General features: G+C 36.1%; 1 protein-coding gene across 1 annotated transcript; it reads left to right on the top strand.

Annotated features, from left to right (window-relative positions):
• The first annotated feature begins 315 nt into the window (after positions 1–315).
• Positions 316–7,467, top strand: LOC107487868 (uncharacterized). Its single transcript, XM_016108557.3, has 13 exons — positions 316–792; positions 884–952; positions 1,045–1,152; positions 1,410–1,478; positions 2,043–2,207; positions 2,894–2,941; positions 3,364–3,470; positions 3,562–3,615; positions 3,800–3,851; positions 4,318–4,955; positions 6,106–6,300; positions 6,492–6,609; positions 7,198–7,467. The coding sequence occupies exons 1-13, from the start codon at positions 397–399 to the stop codon at positions 7,267–7,269; spliced, it is 2,091 nt and encodes a 696-aa protein (XP_015964043.1). The 5' UTR covers positions 316–396; the 3' UTR covers positions 7,270–7,467.
• The last annotated feature ends 11,812 nt before the right edge of the window (positions 7,468–19,279 follow it).

Consider the following 19,279-nt stretch of genomic DNA (forward strand, 5'->3'; position numbering starts at 1 on the left):
CGTGGTCGCCGCCAGTGCATTGGCCATTTCATTGCCGCTGGCCTTGACATGCTCCAATTCGTGTGCCCCTGGCATGGAATGCTGCATTTCGTTGATGGCAGCCACGAAATGGTAAAGCCTGCCTCAGCTCCATTTAGCTGGCGACCCCTGAAGTTGACGTGCAAACTCATTTCGCAAGCACCTCCGAAGATGTAGTCCTGCGCATAAAAAAAAAAAACAGAGGAACAAACGAGCCGGGCTTGAGCATTGGGCCGGAAACGTAACTAATTACTCGTAGAAATTAGTTTTGGTTCGTGTTCGTCACGCCTTGGGGATTTTGTTTTGGAAGCAGCAACCGCCAAACCTCAAATGCAGCACTGAGAACGCAGTGTGTGAGTGATACAGACAGTTGAAAAAATGGACATAGACGAGGTCGAAGCCACGGGCAAACTCCCTTCTCGAGTCACCAAATTCGCGCCAAAATCCTCCAAGCCTAAAACCAAACCTAAACCCCCATCCGAACCTCACCTACAACCTAAACCTGAACCCCAACCACCACCCCCCTTCAAACCAGAGCCACAGGAATTCGCAGCCAAGAAGGAAGATGTTGACGAAATTGTCGCACCAACAACTCACACGAAGCCCGAGCCCAACCACACCGCCAATACCGAGCTGGCACCCAAGTCCGAGGCCCAAGATGAAACTGACCAAGTCGATTCCATGTCCCTGGATCTTCCGGAAGAAACCGCCGAGGACACCGTCGTTCGCGAATTCGACGTCTTCTTTGGTCCTTCTGTCGATGCTGCCACTCAGGTATGTTTACACATGCTTACGCGAATTCGTTTACGCGCGCGGTTGCTCCTTAGGAGTCTGATGTGTATATTTTCTTCGCTGCTTTTGTTAGTTATACGTTTTGCAATATCCGTTGAGACCGCGCTGGCGGCCATATGAGCTAGAAGAACGATGCGAAGAGGTGCGGTTCTTTTTTCTTCTTGTTTGGTCCTTGTGTTAAATGAAGAATCGAGCTAGGTATTGTCATTGTGTTTTTTTGCTTTTGATTGGTAGGTAAGGTTGAATCCTAAGAGTTCAAACATGGAGATTGATTTATCTGTTGATTTGGACTCAAGTAATATTGACACTGAGACTGCTAGCAGATTCAACTTCACTAAGCAGGTTTGTTCATTAGTTGAAGTTCGCTTCTTTCTTTCTTTTATTTTATTTTTTTCAACAAGCATTCAACTGGAGCTCCAACTTGCTTGTATTTTGAATGCAAGAGTTCACTTGGGTTTTGATGTAGCAATAAAATCGTGCTTTTTTTTTAATTGTAATGAGAAAGGTTCATGATCTCTTGTTGAATACTAAGTAAGTTAGGATCCATGATTCCAAGATATGGTACAATACATTTATTTATTTAGTTATTCTTCTTTCAGACTTTAGCAACTAAGTGGAATCCATCTTCTGCAAACTGCTATGCTGTTGGACTTCTCAAGGGTGATAAGGTATTATGTCTCACATTCTGTTCTGTGATGTCAGTCTAACTTAGGTTCAGGGTGGTATATTATTCGAGCAGTTAGATGTACTGTTACGTATGCCGATACTAAGTGGAAGATTGTTTTACTATAGTTGAACATATGATACTTTCTTCTATTAAAATAGGCAGATGGATTTTCCGCTGGAAATACTCCTGATGATGACTTTCTTATTTACAAGAAATTATTCTTGTGTTACTTAATAGATAGATATTGCAGCAAGGATTGGGTTACATGGTATGTTCGAATTAGGTGTGGAAGTGGAAAATTAGTAAGATCAGATGCACAAATAAGATATCATGTTTAACATAATTAGTTTTCTGTTTTAGATTGTTACATGAGTTACAACCTTGCAAGCTTGTTATATTCCCCCTTTCTAGTTATTGCTTATGCTGATTATATGAATAGCATAAAAAATATTCCACAGTTCAGTCCTATTATGTGTCTAATAGGTTGAGGATTTTATAAATGCATAGTTGTTTTTTAAATTTGTAGGAAATTTGTAAATTTGTGTGTTCTCATTCTGGTTTGCAGTTCCAACTGCATCCAGTTAATGCAGTTGTGCAGCTTCGACCAGCATTTCATCACCTACATTCTGGTGGTTCAAAAAGAAAGAACCAGGTCTCCACTGGGGAAAATGCCACTGTCAAAATTGAGGGGTCAATTGAAGAAAAATCTGCTGCTGCACCAAAAAAGCAGGTAAGATGTATTCATCATGGACATAATTTGTTACAGCAATCTAGTGATGACTGCACAAGTACAAGGATAAGGAATTATGATTTTTACAAATGATTCAAATTTCTTGACACTTCTTGAAATAATTGTGTATGTACTTTTTATAAATGATTAACTGGTGTATGAGTTGTATCAAACTTTTTGTTGCTTTAAGAAATTTGAACCTGAATGATATGCGAGTTTCATAAATCCTTGAGATTATTGTTATATATAAATATAAATATATAGATGAATGTAATAGTTAGCATTATCTTGTTGGCTCCATTTGTGCCAAGTGTACTTTAAGATCAAAATAGTTAGGGAGAATGATAAGGTAACACATATTGTGGAAAAATTGGTAGAGGATCACCTTAAATAATTTGGTTATGTGAGAAGTTTTGGTAGGGTAATTCAATAATGAGGGGGCAATAAGAGACCAAAAAAAACTATGGAGAAACCACTATAGGGTCTAGGTTTAAATGGCTTGTTTACTGATATACTTGTGATAAGACAATGGTATCATTTGATGCATTTAGCTTAACTACTATGTGGGTTGTTATATTTGGTATCTTTATTAGAGGGTTTTTGCACTTCATTTTATCTTCTCTTCTATTTCTCTCTTTCTTCTCCAAGTCTCCAACTTGCTAATCCATTTGTTTTCTTTCCTACAGAATAAGCAGACGGAGTTATCACTTGGGAAACAGAGTGATGACGATGAGGTATAACACTTGAACTTTTTATGAAACCATAAATGGCTTGCCTGTAGATATGATCTGTTGCATAAACACGAGAAATCCTCACACGTGTTTTACCTATATTAGGTATAATATGCTTAAGATACAGCTACCTCATGATTTTCTCATCTGATTCGAGATTTTGGAAATCATATGGTTATTCAGTCTTATTTCTTCTGGAACATATGTTATGTAGTTTCAATATGCTGAAGAATATACTGAATGGACTTAGTATTATTCTCCAATATGCATAGCTATTCAGGTCGTGGTGGTTAAATCAATGGATTATGGCTGAGTGGCAGTTTTTTATTAGATGACAAAGAAATGAAATTTTGCATTGTCAATTTGTCAGTGTATTCCGGTTAAACCATTTTCTACTTAGTCATTTTCTCTATTATCCTGTGCAGGGCTGGGTTGCTCTCAAGTACCATAGCTGCAAGAGTGATATCTCGTCTCGATATTTAGATCAAATGATGATGCACGAAAGTCATCCCATTAAATTTACAATGGATGTGTAAGAATATGTCCCTTTATACTTTTTTGTATACTTTCCTTTATTTGAAGATGTTCATTTGTTAAGTTTGTAAATTTCTGAATGTTTCTAGTGATGACTATGTAACTGCACTATGTCCTGGAGTGAACAACATCTCTTCTAAAAGGTACCGTCGTCCTTTAATATAAAACTTAATTGATTTAGTTCTGATTACCATTTTGCCAACTACCTTTTTTTCTCGCGTATCATCTCTTTCTGGTTTAATGTTTTGATTTGGTTTACTTGATTGCACTGTTGCAAGTTGCTTATGATTTTAACTATCCAAGTATCATCTGTTCTTGTTATTTCAGGCATCTTTTATCATTGCCCGTGGAAGAACGTCTTAAGAAATTGCTTGTTGAGGTTTGTAGCACTTGTATTTGTGGTGTTTTTCTTTTTTGTTATTTAGAATGGGACAGTCAAAGCCAAAAGCATGCTTACTTTTAAATTTTAGAAGTGTCTATTGTTGGATTTGACATCTACCGTTTTTTATGTGTGGCTGTGTGAACGTAATTCGTATCTAGTGAAAACATCTAGAGTTCCTTATTTATAAGAAAGTGCTTATCTAGTTATTTGGGTGGTGTACACAACCGAACTGAAATTTTATATTATATCAATGTTCTATGATAGAGGTGCATGCATGTAGACAGAGAATGTTAATGCAGTAATGCAATATCAATGAATGCATGCTTTATATCAAGTTTAGTTTAAGAAAAAAGACTTATATTCTAGTATACTAATAATCTTACACATCATCTATTATTATTATTATTATTCCTTTTCTCTATGCCCCTTTCTATTGCATCTCTAACAGAGCTCCTTATTGTAGGACCCTCCATTTCGCCGATTCAGTGCTATTAAGCATTTTGCTCGTGAGTACTCGGATGAGGAACTTGCGGAATTCCTGCACAAGCACGCAATATTAATTCAGGGGTTCTGGACTGCTAAAAGTAAATTGCTTTCTCTTAAGGATGATTCTGGTATTGGAGAATTAGCTAGAGACTTTGTCATACTATTGTTTAGCAAGAGTTTGAGAGTTCAGGCTTCAGATCTGAATCTGGGAGGCAAAGTTGGTAATGTTTTAAAAGAATGGCTGAATAAATTTGGTTTGGAAGGATGTGATCCACTTAAATCTGGCGGAACTCTTTATTGGAAGTTCCCAGAGGTTCCTGATGATTCATTTAAAAAACGTCATCCAAATGTTGCGGAAAGACAAGAGGAAATGTTGAAAAATTTGGAAGCAAAACTATCTGATTTTGGAAGGCGTGTTATTGTTGCAAAGCGGAAGTTTGATAAAGATGGTGTAGCAAGCCAACACATCAAGAGTGAGCTTGTCAAATCAGCAAAGTCTGAGCAGGTAACTAGTTTGAGCGGAGCGTCTTCTGGGAGGATGACCATGTCAAATGCAACTAGACAAGCACTGCTAGTTGCCATCACAAAACTTCTACAGACTCACAGAGTCTGCAGGTATTTTTTTTTTCTTTTTCTTTTTGAGATTTCAATCCTTTCTTGATCACTAAGGGGGTATTTGGTAAGTGGTAACCACCAATATCCAGTTAAGCAGGTACAATGTAGCCTAGTTCTTTTTTAGTTGTAAAGTAGCTCCACAAATAAATCATACTAGTTTTTAGTTAAACTAATTTCAGCCTAACATTATTATTTATTTATGGGTAAAGTATATTTTTTGTCCCTAAAGTTTGGCAAAAGTTTTAAAAATATCCCTAAGTTTTATTTTGTTTCAATTTTGTCCCAAAAGTTTTCAATTTGTACCAAATATACCCTTGACAGCTAAATTTTCAAAAAAATTAAGATCACCATATTTCAAAGCCAATTTTCAGTTGGTTTTATTTCGAAGCCAATTTTTTGCTCTACTATATTTTACCTGCTTTATGCTATATTTTCACCAACCGCACGCTGCTGACCACCGCTGCCGCTGATCACCATTGCTTGTTATTGGTGACCACCATCTACCCCGACAACAACCAGTGCCACTGACAACCACAGCTCGTCATTGGCAACCAACCCTACCTCGGCAACCACCATTTCCACCATGCAAAAACTTCTCTTTCTCTAGCTACCACAACCTACCCCCAATCACCACTGCCTCAATACTGACAATCACCAGTCACCACCATGCCACCAGTGATCACCATCTTTCATAGCCGGCAACCATTGCCTAGAGTAATTTTGAATTAAATTTGATGTGAAACCAAATGCCTATTAAAAAATCTAGTTCATTTTTAGCCCGACTGGAGTAACCATTTCTATTTTGTACCCAATTATCTAGGTTTTTGAGGTTGCTAAATAACCCCCATGAGAGTCATTTTTGGAAGAATGAATAGTGGTAGTTTACAATAATATGCAAAAGGCTTGAGGTTGAATTAACCTAGGCTTCAAGTAACCTAGTGAGAAAGTTTTCTGAAAATCTGGAGCGAAAGAGTCTTTAATCTTTAAGTCTAGTTTATGGCATTCATTGAGAGAGAGAGGGGGAGGGGGGGGATGGGGGATTTTATTTGAATAGTCGTGTCTTAAAGAGAAGTGAGCTCTGCAGAAGTTAAGTAGCTATGTTTTTGTTTGGTTGACTCTTTATTTATGCTGCTTCTGTTTGTGTTGGCAGCCTCCAAATGATGCGTCAAAGATTGCGTGAAATGGCAATCTCCACAAGTCTTCTTTCAAAGACAGAATCAAAAGTTGCTAGTGATGCAATGGTTGGTTTCGAGGGTCCACAAGAAGAGCTGAAGGCTGTCATAAGCGAAGTTGCATATGATATCCACGGTTCTTATGTTCTGAAAGTACAGGAAGACCCATTTAGGTTGGTTCTCTAATCTCTATCTCTCTAGTCTCTCTCCACTCCTCTTCCAAAAGAAGATAAAAGAGGGGGAGAAAAAGAACAGAAGGTAAAAGGAAATGATTGTTTTTGTTCCCCACGAAACCAAAAATATAATAATAAAATAGTGCTTTCCATTTGTTAAATGATAGTTGGGACTATATTGGTTCTTGCAGAGATGTTGTAATCACATTGCTTCGTGGAAAATCTGATGGCAAGTTGAAGAAGGCTGAAATATGTGCAGCTGCAACAGCAACACTTAATAGAGAAGTCACAAGCAATGAATATACCAGGGTAAGATTCTGAATCAAGTTATCGACTTGACCTCTTTTTCAGATCTCTCTGTAATATATTATTGTTGTCTTGATTTATACAGTGTTATATTTCATGCAGTTCTATACCCACGATTCTCCCATCATTTATCAAAATTAAAAGAAAACATAATGCAACTTAGTTTCAATCTGGATCGTTATGTGGAACTTGGATAAAAAATGTTTATTAGAATAAAAACAAAAGAGAGATAAATTGTCCAAAGGATAGAATCAAAGAGACAAGCAAAAGAAATTGCTGCAAAAGATGTGCAGTCTATATATATACAAACTGGAACGATGCTTAATGATCCGCACTTAAAACGACTTTTTTTTTAAAAAATAAAATAAAAATTTGCCAAACTTTCTCTTCTATTTCTTATTATTATAAGATAATCAACTTCCAAAAAGGCCGAAAATCTCCTCCTCTTTTTATTATTGTCGCTTTTGGCGAAAATCACATGCAACTTACACTTAAAATTGTTAGGAGTATTTCTTTTAAAAATTTATTACAGAAACACACACTTCACATTTTATTAACAGTTGTATTGCTTGATATCTCTTACAATTTCAGGTCATGAGTGAGCTGTGTGTCTCAAAAGGTTCTTATTGGCATTTGAAAAGCGGTGATGGAAGTATGCAATGAGCTGTAGGTTCTACTGAGTAGGTTGACCAAATATTTTACTGATTTCGTCCTGCTACCTTCATCTTCATGTATGTACCTTCTTTTTCCTTTTGGTGTTGGGACGGGGCGAAAGATTCGTTGGGTTGAACATAAGCGATTAAACGCTGCTTCTTTTTGCTCGGAAAAAAAAGAGATATAGTTCTTGGTTACACACGAATACATGCCTGTATCTTTAACGCTACTGACGACCAACCATGAACCACGTCACCGTTTTGCATCCCTTCGCTGTAGTTCATTTTGAACAAATGTATTTATTTTTAGGTGAAAACTCAGAAGTGAAGTTCATATCTGAAAACCGTTGGATGAAAATTTAGTCAAATAATGTATTAACTTTACGTGAAGCCGACTTTACGTCAGTTTTCACTTTTTTTTTTAACATGAAAACATGGACACGTCGGTGGTGCATTCAATGCTGCGTAATACATCTGGGGTTCAACGATATCTGGACATCTGAACATATTGTAGGGTTATATTACCTGCACTATACATATGAAAACATATAGTTGAAATTTACGTATAATTATTTTTATAGAGTTCATATTTAAAAATTATTAGATAATTTAATAAATTTGATTAAATTATTATTTAATATTTTTTTTTATAGAGAGATAATATTTAATATGTGAGAAAACAATTGCACATAAGATTTTACCAAACATATAATTGGAAAATTTGTGGCTCAGTTTTATTAAATATTGGGGAAAATTTTTACCTTTTGAAATTATAAATTTTTAGCTTAATTTAACAAAAATATTTTATATTATTAAAAAAACAGTTATTAAATTAATCATTACGTTTTATCATCAAAATAATTAAACACGTAACAGGCGAATAATTAAATTTATTTATAATAATATAACAAATATTATATTAAATAAACTATCAAATACTATATTCTATACTTTGCTATACACATAGGATGCATTAATTATATCTAAAAAGCTGAATAAAATTAAGTTAATTACTGTCTTAACATCTTTTGTATCGTATCGTTTTTTATTAAAACGATGGCCAGTCCTAAAAAGAAATCGAATTTGTATTTGTATGGTAAAGATTTTTGTAACACTAGAATTGACATTTTAAGAATATTCAATACAGAAAAGCTCTGCATACAAGCGCTAACTACTTGTATGCTTTACAAGTTACTTAAAACCCTAAAACCTAAAACGCGCTCCAATGGTTACGTCACATACACGCGCTATATATAACTACCAAATTTAAAAGATTTGTTTCCTTTCTTCGTTCTTCTTCTCCTTCTTCTTCTTCTTGTTCTTCTTCTTCTCGTTCTTCTCTCCTTATTTCTAGATTTGTTTCGTTCTTCGTTCTTCTCCTCGTTCTTCTTCTTCTTCTCGTTCTTCTTTTTCTCGTTCTTCTCTCTTTTAACTCCAGCTTCGTTTTCTATCGATTTTTGTCTACTGAAATCAAAGTTTGGATTCGTTTTGAAGATAATGGTTGATTCAACGTCAGATTTTCAGTTGAATCAGGGCGAAGTGGATTATGAATTTGAATCTAACGAAGTTCCTGAGGTTTGATTTACATACGTTTACTCTGAATTTTGCTGTATTAATTTGTATAGCATTGTGTAGCTGAATAATTCGTGAACATTGACTGTGAGACTAACGCGTCAACATAAATCTGTGGATTGAATGTAATGTATTAGTTTTGATTGATTATCTGGAATTTATAGCAGACGCTCGGGTGTAGATCAGAGCTTTCTTTGGGTGTATTTGTTTCGGTAGTATGGGTGTATTTACATTTATGACTTTTTCTGTTATTTTTAGCTGTTGTTGTCGTTCGGGTGTATTATATCAGACATGATTGGGTGTGTTTTTTATTTTTTGTGTGGTGGATTCTGCAGCATGTGTGTTTACAGCTTATGGCTTTTATTGTCATTTTAGTTGAGTTGGTGCCGTTCGCGTGTATTATATTAGCAATGATTGGGTGTATTTATAGTTTTTGACATGGTGTATTCTGCATCCTCTCTCTGTTGTTGATGATCAGTTTATTCTGAAGGTTGGAATGACCTTTACCACCCTTGAAGATGCTGGAAAATTTTACAGGAACTACGCCAAGGTTACAGGTTTTTCTATAAGAGTTCAGAGCACAAATAGGAAGGGAAACGAGATTAAGAATCAATTGATTACATGTAGCAGAGAGGGAACATGGAAATCTAAAATATCTCCGACCGAGAAGACAAATCCGACAGCCGGTTTAAACTGTCCTGCAAGAATTTATATACACACATTGAAGGATGTCGGTGCTTGGATCATTTCAAAGGTTGTGTTAGATCATTCACACCCCTGCTGTCCAAGTAAAGCAGAGATGCTCAAATAGCACAGGGAACTAAGCATGTCCATTCGTCGTACAATAGAGAATAACGAGGAGGCCGGTATCAGACCAAGCAAAACCTACCAATCATTTGTTGCGGCTGCCGGTGATCACCGCGAGTTAAATTTTATCGAAAAGGACGTGAGGAATTACATTAGCAGGGAAGTGCGGAATGTTTCCGAACAAGAAGATACAAAGGAATTCGGGAAATATTTGTTAAGAATGAAAGAGAAGAATCAGAATTTCTTTTTTGAGCTTGAACTCGAGGAGGATCAATCGATTAAGCTGGCTTTTTGGGCCGATGCAAGAAGCAGAGCCGCCTTTGAGTATTTCGGAAACGTCATTTTATTCGACACCACCTACAATACAAACAGGTAACAAACTGCCCCTGTTTATGATGCTAAATTAATGTATTTTTATGAATCCGCAGCAGAGGTGTATATTGGCTGTTTTTTGGGTGTATACAAAGCATGTGTTTGGGTGTACCTAATAATTTTGCATTCTGCACTATGGTAATTTGTTTTCAGGTATAATTTGGTCTGTGGTTCTTTTGTCGGGGTGAATTACCACGGTCAGTCAACACTTCTCGGATGCTCTTTGATGAAAAACGAAGAAATTGAATCATTCAAATGGTTATTTCAATGTTGGCTTCATTGCATGGGAGGAAACGCTCCGAAAGGGTTTCTCACCGATCAATGCGCATCAATGAAAAGGGCTTTAGAGGCCTGTATGCCAACAACAATTCACCGTTGGTGTATTTGGCACATCATGAAGAAGATTCCAAGCAAATTAAACAGGTACAAGGGACATGCAGATATTGAATGAGAAATGAGCCAAATTGTTTTTAGCTCTCATAGCAAAGACTCATTCGATAGGAATTGGAATGATTTTTTGCTGAATTTTGGTCTTCTGGACAACAAGTGGCTTTCGGGTAATGTTTGTTTAAAATCTGCAGCAGAGGTATAACTTGCATGTTTTTTCGGGTGTATTTATACTCTGTGTTTGGGTGTATTCTGCAGATCTGTATGAAGACCGTCATATATGGGTTCCTATCTATCTGGATCACCACTTCTGGGCATGGATGAGAAGCACACAAAGGAGCGAGAGCATGCATTCATTTTTTAACAAGTTTATCACCCGCAACAGCTCGCTTATTCAGTTAGTCAAACAATACGATAATTGCCTCGGAAGCAGGGAGCAAGCAGAGATAGAATCAGATGCTGCAGATTTTCATACGGTCATACCATGTGCAACCAAATCCTCCATTGAAGCTTAATTTCAAGATGTGTACACTCATCAAAAGTTTAGGAAAGTCCAAGCGCAATTCAGAGGAAAGGCGAATTGCATCACTAGATTAACGAATTCCGCTTTAGGCTATTCAGTATACGAAGTCGGAGAACAAGTTTCCAGCTCAATATTCAACAAGTTTGTGGTTACTTATGACTCAGTTGCAGCCGAGGTAAAATGCCAATGCTTATTATTCGAGTCGAGAGGGATACTGTGTCGTCATGCACTAAGCGTGTTAAGCTTTGAACAAGTAAGCCAAGTGTCACCTAGATATATACTGGAACGATGGAGCAAGAAGGTAAAGAGGCGACACACACACACCTCAAGAGCAGCCACGACGAGCCACTGATGGAGCCAAGAAGCAAGAGGTTTGACCAATTAGTTTTTCGTTCGCAAAATATTTGCGAATTTGCATCCGAATCGGAGGAGCTGATTGCATTTCTGCACCGTGCGTACGATAACGTCATGGCTGAGATGGAATCATTAAAAGCCAAAAGGAAGGGGACATCTTTGTCCCACGAAGACGCCAACTTGGAATCTGTTAACGAGCTTCAAAGCCCGCCAAGGATCCGAACAAGAGGACGTCCAAAAAATAGGCTAGGTTCAAAGTTGGACAAACAGATTGCAAATGCCACAAAGAAGAAGAAAACGAAAGTTTTAAGCGAGGTAAAAGTAATGTTCTTTAAATTTGTGGTGATTGAGTTTATTTTTCTCGTTAATAGTTTATCTAATATGTGAGTGTTATATTCAGATAAACCTGTTTGATGCTGCATCAGTGGTGCATTCAAATAACATCCAATATCAAGGACATGTTATGAATTATCAGTTTACGGTACCAGCAGCAGTGGATAACTCTTTGGGTGTATAGTTTTACAGAATATGGGTGTAAAAGAATTGTTTCTCTTGGGTGTATTTTTGTGAATTCACATTTTACATTTTAAGTGTTTAGGGTTCAGGGTTTTAGTCTCAAAGCATCATGGAGGGATAGATTTCAGGGTGTATATTCAACTTTATTTGGGTTTAAAAAATCACAGGTTATGGGTGTATATTTGATTTGATGTTTTTCTTCATATTTTGGTACCTGTAATTTATACATTTTGAATACAGCACAGACAGTTTAACAGCATATACAGTTTGGGTGTATGTTTTAAGCAATCTTGGGTGTATATTAAACCCCCTGTTGGGTGTAAAATTTATAATCTGTCTTTAGATCTGCCTTGATATTTTCCTTCATATTTAACCACCTGTAATACAGCTTTTGAATACAGCACAGACAGTTTAACAGCACATATAATTTAACTATGGAAAAAAATTTCATTGAATAGAAGTTGTTTATAAATGGCAATTTTTTACAGCATTTGTTCAATTTACAAACTAGCTAGCAGTTGGATTACTCATTTTCTATATTAGTAGAATTTATCTGACAAAATGGACTCAATAATACGGAGGATGGCTTCGACAGTCTTATTGCATTACTCGCTCTAATTGCTTCATCTATCTCTTTACTCATTTCACCGAATAGTATCCGCGAAGCATACTCCACTCTATAGTGGTCCACCTCGTCCTACAATTAAAAAGTATATTCTGTTTAAACAGCAATATTAATTCAGTAAAGTAATACAGAGTTATATAGTTCTAAAGACAGTTACCTGTTTCCAATTATCCCATTCATACTTCCCCTTTTTAATGTTTTTCGGCTCAATTAACTCAAGCCACTTCATAACGTAGATAGCGCAGTCATATTTGAAAATGAAGAAAATAAATTACAAATCTCATTTAGAAAAGTTTAATGTTCAGAGTCACAAATTTATACGTTGATTTTTGGCCTGATATTTTGACGTATGATGCTTTAATTTCCTTCTCCTTCTCGCCTTTCTTTAGAGGTTCCCCGCCAACATATGCTCTCATTCTTGAAATTACATATCCCTTAAATACCAAAACAAATCAGTAATACACCCGAATGAAATACACCCAAATGAATGCAAAGAATTATTATTTAGAACATACTAAAGATATAAAATACACCCAAATGAATACACAAGATACAACCAACTGAATAAACAACATACACCCAACTTGATCAACAAAATACACCTAAATGGTTCCACAAAATACACCCAAAGGAGAACACAGAGGCAACTTACAGTGAATTTATTAAGTTGCTTTCTCTCCTCGCTTGGAGCTTTCTTGTGTAGCGGGTCAAGTATATGAAATCTCCGCTTTCTTGTATCAATCACCCATAACCACCAATGGTCCGCGTGGCAAACAGGTGCAAAAATCTGAAGAATTGCCATATTTCAACAGTGTGTTATTTTATTTGGGATATAAGTAAAGAACGGTACTAACAAATTTTACAAATGAAAACTTACATATGGATGCGAAGTTAATTTTTTTACATCTATGAAGGGAATAAAACTTGGGTAGTCTTCCACCCTGAATTCTTTATTGGTTTTAGGTGATATGAATTCCCCGTTTGGGTGCTTCAAAATGGCCTTGTTCTGCAACAATTGTGAGACAACAAATATAATACTGAAAATACACCCAAGTGAATACTATAAATACACCCAAATGAATACACAATTTACACCCAAGTGAATTTAAAAAATACACCCAAATGAATAGAGAAAATACACCCAAAATGCATAGAAGTAACACTTACCACAATATCGGGGGGAGGGGGACAGTATACTTGTTCTTGAAACCTTTTATCATTTGTCTGGTTGAGAATGAGGCACATGGCAGATACAATCTAGAAATATATGCCGAAATCAATTTATATTAATAAACATTGCAGTAAACTTTGGTGTAAAAACATTAGTGTTATTCTAATATTACCTCAGCTTCTATATAAGTTGCTGGCTGGAGTGATGCAATGTGCATTTTTGTCAAAATGTATTTATCTTGGGCCATCAAAGTTCACATGTTCTCATACTCGTTAGTTCTGCCATCTGCGTATGTCGTCACTCGCGTCCCCCACATGTAGCACTTCTGTTTCATATCATCTGTATTCTGATTTATTCCCACAGGAGTTTCAAATCTCCCAGAACTTTCTCCCCCAGTCTCTCTTTGAATTTATGGACTTTTACTCTCTCCTTTCGCCGCATTGGTTGCTATTTTTTGTACCAAATTGGCTAATTGTTCTATCAAATTTGCAGTTTCTGGAGATTTTGCCCTTTCTGTCTCCTGCGTTGACGCTCCCTCCTGGCTTGAATCAGTCAAGCCAAGGCTGAATGATGGCATTGGATCTATTTTAGGAACATAGGATGCTGTCCGTGCCATCATCATCAGGGCAGCAACGTCTTCTGCGGCTGGATGACTGCGTCATCATGTATAACGTATTATAAGAATAAGAATATACGGATGATAAGCAAAGATTGATTTTAGTCTGATGAACTTACATTTTAGATGGAGCTGGGGGAAGTGTGGGTGTGGTTTCTTGAAGTTGTTGGGGGGTTCAGGAGTGCTGCACAGTTACACAAAATTAATCATGGCGTAAAAAAAACTACTCAGAAATAATATACACCCAAACTGTTACCAAATATACACCCAAACTCTAAACAAATATTCACCCAATACTATTTCTTACGTTTCTGTAGTTCCTTCAATCTGTAGCAGAGGGGTTGGTTCAAAATTTGACTCAGGTGTTTCTTGAAGTTCCGGTACAGTGGTTGTTTGGGACGCCAGCACAAAAACTTAAATCGAGACTCTAAACAAGAAGAAAAATGAAAGGTTAATAACGCCTTTGAAAATAATAAGGTTATAAGGTTGAAATATTCTTGAAAAACTCACATTACAAGCGCATCCGACGGTGTCTGTTCCCTCACAACCATCATATTCGAATCAGCCGGCCCACTGGCTGACTGTTGAACCGGACTCAACTTAAAATACACCCAAAGAAAGTCAAAAAATACACCCGAACAATTCAAAAAGAAGACAGGCTTTGTTTTTTGAGAACTTACATACTTGCAGTTTTTGCTTTTTTTTCCTGCCTTTTTTTTCTTGAATAAAATAATAAAGGGCTTTTTTTTTCTAAAAAAAATATATACAGAATTAGAAGTAGAAGGTGATAGAAGAACAAAAGTAACGGTTATTTGAAAGAGAAATTACATGCTCTCTGACGACTAGTTTACACTACTCTGTTCTGTGCGTCCTTGAGAGGAAGGATCATCACTTTCCAAGTTCACAGCTGGTATTCTACACAGATTTCATGTTATTCAGACAAAATAAGAGACATGTATAAAATACACCCAAATGAATTCACAAGATACAACCAACTGAATGTACAATATACACCCAACACAACAAACGAAATATCCCAACTTAATAAATAACAGACACTCAACTTGATCAACAAAATACACCCAAATAATTCCACAAAATACACCCAAATGGTTCCACAAAATACACCCAAATCATGATAACAAGATTTTATTAAATAAAGCTTCTTATGTTTCAGAGGAGACATAGCGACCTTCTGTCGATCGCAGGTCAGCTTCATTCTCCCTGTGAAAGAAGAAACAATTATTAGCAAAAAAAACACACCAAAATCTAAAATAGACATCCTAGCAAGACATACCTCTCTGCAGCAGATTTATCAACGTTTTCCCTTAGCAATTCATCTAGTTCTTCACTTGATATTTCATATCTCTTACTACATTCATAAAAGAAGATGTTAACAAAAATAATTACGATGATAGACGGTAATATAGCTTACGAGGTACTGTACCCATCAAAGTATTGATCTTCTTCAGGAGATGAATCCTCTACAACAACTTTTTTCTTTTTTGATTGTGTTCTAGGTGGAAAAAAAAGTATGAATCAGAAATAAAAAATTAATTTTATCACAGAATATTTATCCAAAGAAGTGCTTACTTTTTTGGTGTTGTTTTTGTCTTTTTCTTTTTCTTTTCCTTCTCCACCGGTATTGATTCTTCGCTTCTATAAGTTAATAAGAGACACTTCAGTTAATACACGAAATCTTTATAATCAAGCCAAAAGAAAGGAGTAATAATTTCAGAACATTACTCATCACTTGATTCAGATTCAGATTCTGAATCAAAATCTGACTCCTCTTGACTCTTCCTTCTTTTTCTGGAGTCCAATCTGGAAGGCAAACAATCATTATTTAGAACATACTAAAGATATAAAATACACCCAAATGAATGCACAAGATACACCCAACTGAATGGACAATATACATCCAACGCAGCGAAAGAAACACACCCAACTTAATAAACTACATAGACCCAACTTGATCAACAAAATACACCCAAATGGTTCCACCAAATACACCCAACTCCAAAAAGAAATTACACCCAAGTATGGTACTTACTTTTTTCCCTTTTTGCTGGGGTGTTTCCTTGGTGAATCCTCTGAGTCTTCTTGAGTCTCAGACTCAGAGGTAGAACTATCACTGTCAGTAGTTGTTTCTGTTTCCGAAGACGATGTTGAACTCGCCTTCCTTTTTTTTGTTTTTTTGATTTCTTGTTTTTTCCTTTTTTTTTTTCTATTTTTTTCATTTTTTCTCTTGTCTCCGCCATCTTTACAATCCCCTGAAACATTAGATATTTTAGTTAGCAGCATTCAGGTAAATAAAATACACCCAACATATTATGTTTACTTACCAAAATTTCCTCTGTTTTTGCACTCATTCTTTCCACCAACTGCTCCTTACTCCAGTTGGCAATCCAGGGTTTTGGTGGTCTTTCAGCCCTCTTCTTGCCTTTGTTTTTTGAAAGATGAAAGTAAATTATCATCAGGGCAAAGAGGCAGCCATCAATTGCCTTCTTCTTTTTTTTTCTTGTAGTCTGTGATGCCCTTGACGATGAAGGTCAAAACATGCCCCGCCCAGTTTCGCTCCGTGATGCCGTCCATCTCAAAAATTGGGGCCAGGTGCACAGGCGAGATTTTGTTTATCGTCGTTAGCAAAAGGAACGCCATCTGTATATAGAGGATGAAAATCCTCTTGAACATTAGGCGTTCCTCTTCGTTACCAACGCCGATATCCATCATCTCATCAGTAAGACTTTTGAGGGTCTTACCCTGGAATCTTCTAAATATTATTTTGTCATCCTCAAAAAGTTTCTTATAATCGACTTTCTAAGGAAATAGATCTCCTACAGAAAGAAAAACAACAAAGTATCAAAGTTGGTTCAATTACACCCAAGCATCAACTTAAATACACCCAAGCATCAACTTAATATACACCTATAATTTTTAGCTAGTTACCTGTTGCATTGATGCCAAGCGCATGACCTATCTTTCTTGGTGTTATTTTGAAAGAACCATATCCTGTTTCCAGTCTGTTCTCCCCAAGTTTAAAGTTGTTTGCCAGCTCCCTTAACAGTTGGTGATGCACCCTTAGTGGTGGGATGTGCATCAACCCACCGAATCCGAGATCCCTCACAATTGCCTTCTTCTCCTCAGTCATGTTTCTGAATTTATCACTTAGGAGATGTGTGGCACACTTAAGGTCTTTTGTTTGGTTTCTTGCTGCCATTTTCTCTGAAATAAAAAATACACCCAAAGATATCAGTAAGATACACTCATATATATGAGTCAGATACACCCATTAATAACAGTAAGATACACCCATATATATGAGTCAGATACACCCAAAGATATCAGTAAGATACACCCATATATATGAGTCAGATACACCCATATATATGGGTCAGATACACCCATTGATAACAGTGAGATACACCCATAGATATGATTCAGATACATCCATATATATAAGTCAGGTATCACTCAAACATGCTTCAATATACAAGGTCAAGCAACATTACAAGGTCAAGCAATATACATCCCCAATCTACGGAATATACCCCCAAAAATCAGTTACCAGAAGATCTAGAACAACAAGAATAAGAGTAAAACCTAGAACAACAACGTAGAAGAACAGTGTAACAAAGAAGCAAGAATAACAGTAAACCCTAGAACAACAACGTAGAAGAAAAGTAAAACCTAGTTCGTAATCTGGAAAATATACAGGAATCATAATGTAACGTACCTTGAGTATTGTTGCTTTGTTTTCTCTGGAGATTCTTTATGGAGAGTTTGATGGTGTGTTGATGGAGGTTTCGAAGGTTAGCGACGAGTTGTATATTTTGATTTTGGAATTTTGCTCGAAAATGGAAGGGTTACGTTTTCTTCGAATTGCTTTGAGAAGTGGAAAAAGTGGAAGAGTCTGCCATTACTCGAACCGTATGTAACCGTTTGAATTGGAGCGCATGAATGTTACGCTCCATTCAATCCCTCTTCATGCGCGTGTATTGTTTATGGGCTGGGCCAACTTGTAAAACTTGTAACTCGTTTTTGCTTGTATGTGTAGCAGGCCCGTATTCAATAATGATGGATTTTATTAGTTTGCTTCTAATTTTTGTCTACTTCTAAGAAATATATATATAAACGAGCCAAAGTCTACTGTTCAACTCAAATTAAGTTTTATTTTGATCTCTGATTGATTGACGAGTTATACTAATTTAGTTTTTGATTTTTTAATTATTTTTATTTAGTCATTTAAATTAAAAAAGTGTATTAATATAGTCTTTTATGTATTTTTTGTCACTAGAACTCAGCGTTATTAGTAACGTAACTTAAGCCTTGTCATATTGAACATATTAAAGCAATACTGTACATATTTTGACGATAAATAAGCCATTAAACTATGTCGTTTGAGAGTTTGAATAATCTTATCATAATCAAGCTTGTCATAAGTCATAACCCTCAAACGATGTCATTTAATGCCTTCTTTAGCGTTAAAACGTGTATGACGTCGTTTTAATATGTTCAACGTGGCAAGACTTGAGTTACGTTATCAATAATGTTGAGTTTCGGTGACAGAAAATACACAAAAGACTATATTGATGCACTTTTTTAATATAAAAAATCAAATTGTAACCATTAAAAAATCAAAGACTAAATCAATGCAACTTACCAATTTTAAAGACCAAAATAGAATTTAATTGATCTAACTCATTTAACTTGCCCAAAAAAATAATCGGACTAGATGCTATAATAAAAAAAACCCGATGATCCAATTTTTGAGTGGTCAGCTTATTTGTCCGCTTAAGCAAATGTCGAGGGTTCGAATTCCGCCTTGTGCATGCAGCAATTCATTGGCCAACGAAAAACTCTTAAATGGAGTTTAGATCCACAACATATTAATTTTTAACCTGTTGGTTGGAGAATACCGTGTGCAAAAAAAAAAAAATCTAAATAAAAAAAATCATAATTATCAAATTGGGTCACTAATTAGACTGTTTAAACATCAGATTCGGTAAAAAGCAGTTCGACCCGGCGTTTTTTAGCAAAAACGGTGACCGGCCGGTTTATATGACCCGGACCGGTC

The sequence above is a fragment of the Arachis duranensis genome, chromosome 5 (genome assembly GCF_000817695.3).
Source record: "Arachis duranensis cultivar V14167 chromosome 5, aradu.V14167.gnm2.J7QH, whole genome shotgun sequence".
Taxonomy (NCBI): Eukaryota; Viridiplantae; Streptophyta; class Magnoliopsida; order Fabales; family Fabaceae; genus Arachis; species Arachis duranensis.